Source organism: Chrysoperla carnea, chromosome 2 (genome assembly GCF_905475395.1).
Source record: "Chrysoperla carnea chromosome 2, inChrCarn1.1, whole genome shotgun sequence".
NCBI classification, from domain to species: Eukaryota; Metazoa; Arthropoda; class Insecta; order Neuroptera; family Chrysopidae; genus Chrysoperla; species Chrysoperla carnea.
In genome coordinates this window covers 33,841,409-33,849,795 of record NC_058338.1, presented here as the reverse complement: position 1 = coordinate 33,849,795, position 8,387 = coordinate 33,841,409, and the positions used below count along the sequence as shown (strand labels likewise).

Here is an 8,387-nt window from a genome sequence, read left to right as displayed (position 1 = left end):
TAACAAAATACAACGAAAATAATAGTCAAACACCGATTGTAGTATTGAACCCACACAAAATAAGACAGAAAATAAATTATAAAAATTATTTTAATCTTAATTATTGTAATTAAATATTTTACAAAAAATAATTATACAGTACAATGTTGTTCTAAAATCGAAGTAATACATAATTCATTAAACATATCGAAATTAATATTTATACAAATAGTAGATACGTTTTTAAAAATATGGCAAATAATGTCAAAACATTATAAAATAATTAAAAATGAAATTTATCGTTAATTGTCACATTACAAATTTTTATTACCTACGACAAATGTAATACTAACTATATTTTACACGATTTTCACTATTTATACGTATTCTACAAATCAATCTTTCAAAAATTTCACAATTTCAAAAATGGAACAAAGAAATAAAAAAATACTAAACCTAGTTTTTTATTAAATTACATCGGTCTTCTTGTAGCCTGGTATAATGCAGGCAAAATTGCTATAAATTACATGAAAAAATTGTTGTAAAAATAATTTTATAGTGAAAACTTTGATGTCTATTATACTCTCTCAAAGCTGCTTTTAGTTTTCTAAAAACCGACTGTCGAAATTAAAAGTTATTTGTAAAAACTATCTTTTAGCTTTTAACGATTATCTTTTAGGGTGTTATGTTAAGATTTGCCTATCCTACAAATTTGTTGCCTCAAGAGAGGCTTAAACTAAAGGAACATTTTTCAATATGAACAAAAAATCAATCATTTGAAAATTTTTCTCGCTAAAATTACAAATTTCTTCAGTCATGTCATGAGTCCAAGGGGTGCTTTATAATTTTTTTACTTAAACAAAATAAGCGTTTGATATGCCTGCAATATCAATTTTTTTAAATATAAACAGTTTTTGGTATTTACGTTACAGTTAAATTTACATTTCGATTTTTAATAAATAATAAAGAATAGTCAATTAATAATTAATATTAATTCTTTTAAAACGGAAAAATTGATTAATGTATACATAATTTTTGTGGAAAATTTTGTTCATTTTTCAAAATTTTCTAATTTATCAAAATTTAAATTTTCAAGATACTATTCGAAATATTTCGGTCTTAGAATCTTACATTGATAAAATATATTTTCATCATTGGTTCTTAGAGATAGATGTAGTTTTACAATAATTAATAAACTATTAAATCATATAAATCGTAAAATCACAAGCTGGTTACATCAGAATGTAATTCATCTACTTCATCAATATCAACTTTTGGCGGTAATAAATCATGATTATCATCTTCAATATACTCTGAAGAATCTGAATTAGTACCATCTAAATCTTCTGCCAAACTTACAAACAATTCTTTAAACACATGTCCATCCATATTTTTTGCTATATAATATAAAAACAACCAGTCAGCAAAATGTGATTTTCCTGACACCGTAGCAACATCGTGAAATTTTAATTTCCCTGGACAAGCCATTGAAAATACAAATGACGTGAATTTTGTACTGCGAGCATGTAACAAAATGGTTAATAATCGCCATAACAAACCTATGATTGTTACAATTAACAACAATAAAAACCAAAACCATAGAACTAAATAAATTTTTTCATTAACAATATTTAATGCCATCACACAAAGAGCATCAAATTTTTGAATTGATCCTGATGGACCATATTTAAAAAAATCACATTTTGTTACTTTTGGAAATACTTCATCTAATATATCAATATCTGATTCTAAACCTTGTGAACACACTGTTGGTCCTAAACGTAAGAAATTATTACCTAAAAACTTATTTGTTAAATATATGTTTATAATTAAATTGAACAAGTTTAATATTTCGCAGGAAACTAGCCAATAGGACCACGGTTGATTGTGTAAATTACTGATAAAAGCCTTTTTGATGGTTTTAAAATGGTTTTTCCTGAAAATAAAATAAAAAATGTAATTATTTTAATGGAAGTTTTTGGTTTTGACTAATCATCATTTTTCCAACGTAGAAATATTAAGTATCAAAAGCAAATATCAGTGTATCTTTAAAATATTAATTTTCCATTAAATAGTTTGACCAAAATCGCAAACTTTCTTAGTTCTTTCCTAAGCCCAAAATTGAACCCAAAACAGGCAGAAAAGCATTTTGACCAATCCTTGTGGATCTAGATGAATAAAAAAATTAATCGGCTACGACAAAAGTTGGATCAATTTTTGCCAGTCAAAAAATTATCACATTTTTCGAGGTCCGAGTTTTCAAAGTTATTTGAGAAGTCGGGGTATTGACCAATCAAAACTTACAGTTGATGGTTTTTTTAGATTATATTGACCTAAATCTGCAAGACCTTTTTGATTTTTTTCATTAGCTGCATTTTTCGGCCTAAAAACTCAATTTTACGATTTTCTGGAAATGGTTGCAACACAAAACTACTATCTAAAACTACTACAACACAAAAGTATTACTTATAGAATCAAGAGCCCACTCGAAAAAAATTATTCAAAAAAACTGAAAAATGGTCATATCTGGGCCCCTTGACCTTTAAATGACCTTTAGTTGTGCGGAAAATTGTGCGTATGTATTCTAGCTACATTTTTTTCAGAAATTTTTTTTGATCTGACTTCTCTGTTTAAAGCTAGACTTAAGAAATTTCCTTGTTCAATTCAAATGTCTACTAAAAAATGGCCATATCTTTTTTCTCTCAACTCGGCCAGCAATCTTACAAAAAACATTTAAACTCACGAAAATTCATTATCAACGCTCACAATAACCCCTGAAGAAAGTACTTTGAGCCATTCGCAATTTTTTTCGAAACAATCTCGATTTTGACTACCATGCTACTGGCTTATAACTGCTAGTTTCTTACACAGTGTCGTCGGTACAAGAAAAATGAAGTTTTGGACAGGCGGGCAATAAGCAATTGAGGCTTTTATAAAAATAAGTTTTTTTTATAAAATTTATTATCGCCTCGATTTTAGCTTTCAAATGAAATATTTTTATTTTTTCTTGTGTATGATGATGACCTTCCTTTTTTATCAATATGACAATTTATTTTATAGCCGTCTATACTTACTTTTCGCTTTTTGATGGAATTTTCATACCCTGAACTTCATAAGGTTTATCATGAATTGCAAAAGATGCTAATTGTAATCCTACAACTAACATCTTAACTCGTCCACCTGAACAAAATTAAATTTCACATTAAAAATTTATTACAATCCATAATAAATGCAAGTAAGTAATTAATTTACCTTCTTTTCTTTTCCATATTAAATGTGGCAAATAGAATAGAATAGCCTGTAAGAATAGCACAAACGGTACCCATTGATAATAAGCATGGCGGATAATTTCTTCATCACTATACGCTGGTAATGGGCCAACACCTGGATGTGCTATGTAACCAGTTTCCAAATACGATGCGTTTAAATGCTTTACCTGGAATTGTCAATTCAACCGTTTTAATATTGTTGAAATTTTTTTTATATTATATTTCATAGTCATTAATTAATTCATTGTCTTTTTTTTTGTTAAAATTCTTATACGGTTATTTATCTAAAATTAATTTTCAAAAAGGTCAAATACCTCTTTATTAAACTAGAAGCATATCAAATGACTAAATATTATAATAATTTTGTTTACAGGTAGCTAGTTACTATAGTCCCAGTACCCATCAACATAATTTTCATTGATAAATACTCTCCTTCAATTCTCTTTAATTAAAATTACTAGACAAGATATTATGTCAATATTTAGTTTATGCTGTATGTATCATATTAAAAAATCATCAATTATAATCGAGAACCCATGATGTAAATAAATATCGTATACACGATTAAAAGTAAACAAAAACAAAAAGTAACTCTCCTTAAAATTGGTGTTTGATTCAAAGGGACTTTCACATTTATTTTCGAAATACTCTCCTAAAATTTTATGAAGAAACTGGTTTCTATACAAAGCGACACGCGGCACTGAAACTTAAATCGCATTTTTCTCAAAACAAAAGTTTAGTTTTCGAAACTAAAACGTACGACGTTTTTCTCGTAATTTACTCGACCTTTGAAAACCCAAAGGTTTTTAATTCCTCCTCGTTTCCTTTATCCTTTTTGTACAGCGGAAAATTTACTTTTCGCTCCCTAACAACCTTATTCGGGCTAATACGAACATTCTCAAACAAAAAATAGTCGCTCACATGATGCGTTTACCAATGCACAGCAGTAGACTTTTGTTTATAACAGATACTAGACTCAGTGGCATATTTTTCAAGTAGCAAGAGTAGCAGGTGCTACAGACCCCGGAATAGACTTCCTGGTGACCCGAAGAAGGTTTATGAGGACTAAATAAAATGTGGAAAATTAGAAGAAAAGTAGAAGTAAGTAAATTAATGAAGGCTACAAAAACACTTAGAATTTAGAAGTTAGAATTTGTTTCAGGCTTAGCACTGGCTTAATCCGGTACTAACAGTTTGTATGTCCATAATATAGGCAGATTACATTACGAGCATTACGAGTAATTGTAATTTTTTTAAATAATATTTTCTAATATAATATTATATAAAAACGGATACAATTGATGAACGGATACATAAGTGGATATTTTGTTTAGTGCAGTATAATCCAACCATGAAATTTCTTGGAAATTGTTGAAAAAAAAAAGAATTGTGAATGAAATTGTCTTTCTAATGAATGATTTAGAATTGTAGGTGTATGTAATAAAATGAATATAACAACAACAAAATATTTTAATGAATATAATACTAATTCATGAAATGCACATGAAATTGGAATCAAAACCTTAAGTTTTTTAAAGCGTGTAACTGCTTTCATTAAAATGTCTTAACACACATAGTGCGTTAATATAAACATTGAACTTTATTTCTTTTTCAGATAGTCTAGAATTTCCAATTTTCATGGCAGCTTCGAGCTTCAGAATATAAGGAAGTAGAGCATCTTCAAACTTTTCTCTTAAAATGAGCCCAAAAAAACCAAGAAACAGAGTAACATTTAATAATAATAAAAATAACTTTACCACTGTATATGTTGCCGTAAAAAAACAAAATGTATTTAAAACATGTTCGGGTATTTTCTTCCCATCACCAGAACCAATACATTTAATATGTTCACCAATATATTGTTGTGACGTCACTAATACACAACCAGCCAATAGTATCAATACAGTTGCACGATAATGAAATTTAAATACTAAATTATCAATAACAACTGTTGTATTTTTTAACTTTATTGCATTCTTTAATACTTCAAATGTTTTCAACATTTTTAGTTAAATAATAATATCTAAAACAAAAAGAATTTATAAAAATGTGAAGTTATTAAAAGTTGTCAATACCATTATAGCGATTTCAATTTGCTAGTATACAATATACGTATAAGGTATGTTGTCTTTGAACCTAAAGAGTATTGTCACTTAACACCGAAGGTATATAGCAAGCTGTAGATTAAGCTTATAGATAGATGGAAGGAAATACTAGAAGTGTACAAATACTGAATATATCGTAGTCAGCATTATTGATGCGACTCGAGTTAGCTTTTCTGACTCAAATCACGAGTTGTCCGCAAATTTATAAATTATAAACTTGCCCTTTTCTTTAAAGTTAAAGCCTAGGTCTAGACTATATTTAAAAACTATGAACTTATAAAATTGCCAAAAATTCGCGTTATGAAGCTATCAGTTGAGATATTAAGAAAGATATTCAGTCATATATTAAAAATTTTGTTAGGCCAATAAAGTTCTTACGCTCTTTTCCCTAATAGTAAGCTAACCGACAAGCTTTTTTTTCCTTATAACTCAAGTAAAAAATAGGGTGGGGTAGCTGGAAAGTATTCTAAAAGTAATGAAATTTTTAGCAAATTGAATTCTACAACTTTGTAATGAATTATAGAACGAAAAATGGGTTGAAATTAATGGGGAAAAATTATAGAACGAAAAGTATCGAGAAATTAGCGAAAAACTAAAAAAAGTAAGAAATTTTTGGGGTTTTTATTCCATTCTTAAGTTAGGGCAGGGTTCTCGAGGTCCAAAACTTAGGATAGACATCCTAAAGTACCCTCAAATAGCCTGTAAAAATTTCAATGACTTCGGGAATACTTTCCAGGAAAAACGTACATATCTACTTGAGTATATAGTTTCAGTAGAAAGAAAGAAATTCTGCTGGATTTAAGTTATGTGTCAAAAGTAGGTTATATTCATTAACTGCATGAGTTTCGGTATATTACATATGCCTCCATAATAGCTATGTGACCGAATGTAGAGGCAAATTAATAATTTGTTTTTTCTAATACCTTATTTATTCAGCAAATTTTTTGTAAAATTTCTTCAAATTTTCCAATCAGCAATTTCAATTTTCATATTTCATAAATATACCAATAAAAATTAATTAATAATTTTATAAACAAATGGATGGAATATTATAAGTTAATCAAAACATTATTAAACATCACAAAATAACTCACAAACTTGTCACAAATAACAACTAATTTTGTGTTATTTAACACTTTTATGTGTATACAATATATGTTGTTTAAATTAATTAATAAATTAACAATAATTAAATTCTACTCTGAATAACTCAACAATATTTCATAATCTTAAAAAATATAAAAGTATTCCATATGATAATAATTAAAATTTAAACAATTAAAAAAACTTATCGCATTATTTTAAGTATAATAAATATATCACTAAGCATAAACTTAAAGTCAGGATGATAAAATGGATGATAAATAAGGTGTTGTAAATTTTGTTTCAATACAAAAAAAAAATTTATTTGTCAATCTAGTACTAATTAATTGTACCTACGCTTTTGTTATCATTCTTATCAGTTTATAAAGACGGGATATTTATGAAGATATCTCAAAAATTTATGAATCCTTATTCTCTAATTGATCGAATGTTCTTATTAGAACCTGCTTCTAAAGAATATGTATGTATCAATAGAATCGTTTAAGATCATGAAAACGAAATACCAATTCGATTAATATTATAGGTGCCTTTTTATGCCTTCCATATATGTAATATGTAAGGTATACTAAGTTTAGTCCCAAGATTGTAACGCTTAAAAATATTGATGCTACGAACAAAATTTTGATATAGGTGTTCATAAAATCAATTGAGTAGTCGATTTCTGGTTGTCCGTCCGTCTGTCAACTCGATAACTCAAAAACGAACAAAGATAGCAAGCGGAAATTTTTACAGCGTATTCAAGACGTAAAAAGTGAGGTCGAGTCTTGGGTCCGTAATACCCATCTTTTAAACCGTTAGAGATAGAACAAAAGTTTAAATGTAAAAAATGTTCCTTACAAAAAACAAAACTAATTTTGTTTGATACATCACTGTTTACCCGTGAGGGTGCAAATTACGCGTAAATTGTGTAGTATGTATTATATAGGTATGTCAGATATATATGTGTGACATACCTATATGTATGTGAAATGTGACAGAGAAATCAACACTGTCTATACATGGTATTTCCCATAATACCCATTTAAATCAATTTTCCTTACTTATAAGTGTATTTCGTTTAAAAAGTGTTTATAAAGAAATTAAACAAATATGTGTTAGCATATTTTTGTGGCTTTATTCAGAGGTTTTTTTTTTAAATTATAACACAGTTTTATGTATTAATTGATTAATTCCTTGTAATATAAAAACTTAGATAAGACATAACACGTCTTATCTTCAAGCAATTGTTTTAAGTTAAAATTCGTATAACGATTTACTATTATTATAGAAATTGATTTTTATTATCACCACGTTTTTCCTAACCAACAACTTGTATCCAACGGATTCAAGATACCCAATTGACCTATGTTGCTCATTTACGAATTCAAACTCACTTTTTACGTCTTGAACGAATTAAGTGAACGAAAATGGACTAATTAGATCATTCTATTAACACGTATACCAAATTTTGTTCGTATCATTAATTTTTCTAAGTTTTACATACTTAAATAACACTAAAATTAGTATACCTTGATATAAATTTCATTATACAGGGTATAATAATAATAAGAATACCTACTCAATTAAAGTATACACTTATGGGGTCACATTTTATTGAGATCTTTCAATTAAAGTAAGTCAGAAACACCTTAAGGTAGTACTATCGATAATAGACTTTGCATTCAGAAATCAAAATTTAATGAAACTTGGCATAGTTGTCCATTATTATATCATAATTAACCAGTTAAATTTTTAGGGGCCTTCAGAGAACTGAAAATCTGAACGTCCAGAGAACTGAAAATCTGAAGACCCCTAAAAATTTAACTGGTTAATTATGTTATAATAATGGACAACTATGCCAAGTTTCATTAAATTTTGAATGCAAAGTCTATTACCGATAGTACTACCTTAAATTGGATCCTAAGCATTTTGAATTGGCTCTTGTACTTCA

The 8,387-nt window shown here is 27.7% G+C and overlaps 1 protein-coding gene across 1 annotated transcript; it reads right to left on the bottom strand.

The window, feature by feature from the left end:
* Nucleotides 1-1,039: 1,039 nt before the first annotated feature.
* On the bottom strand, nucleotides 1,040-6,303 carry LOC123293149 (innexin inx7). The gene is made up of 5 exons (XM_044873865.1): nucleotides 6,277-6,303; nucleotides 5,006-5,271; nucleotides 3,232-3,415; nucleotides 3,054-3,159; nucleotides 1,040-1,915 (listed from the first exon to the last, which is right to left on the bottom strand). Exons 2-5 carry the CDS (start codon nucleotides 5,249-5,251, stop codon nucleotides 1,201-1,203), a joined length of 1,251 nt encoding a protein of 416 aa, XP_044729800.1. The 5' UTR covers nucleotides 5,252-5,271; nucleotides 6,277-6,303; the 3' UTR covers nucleotides 1,040-1,200.
* Nucleotides 6,304-8,387: the final 2,084 nt, after the last annotated feature.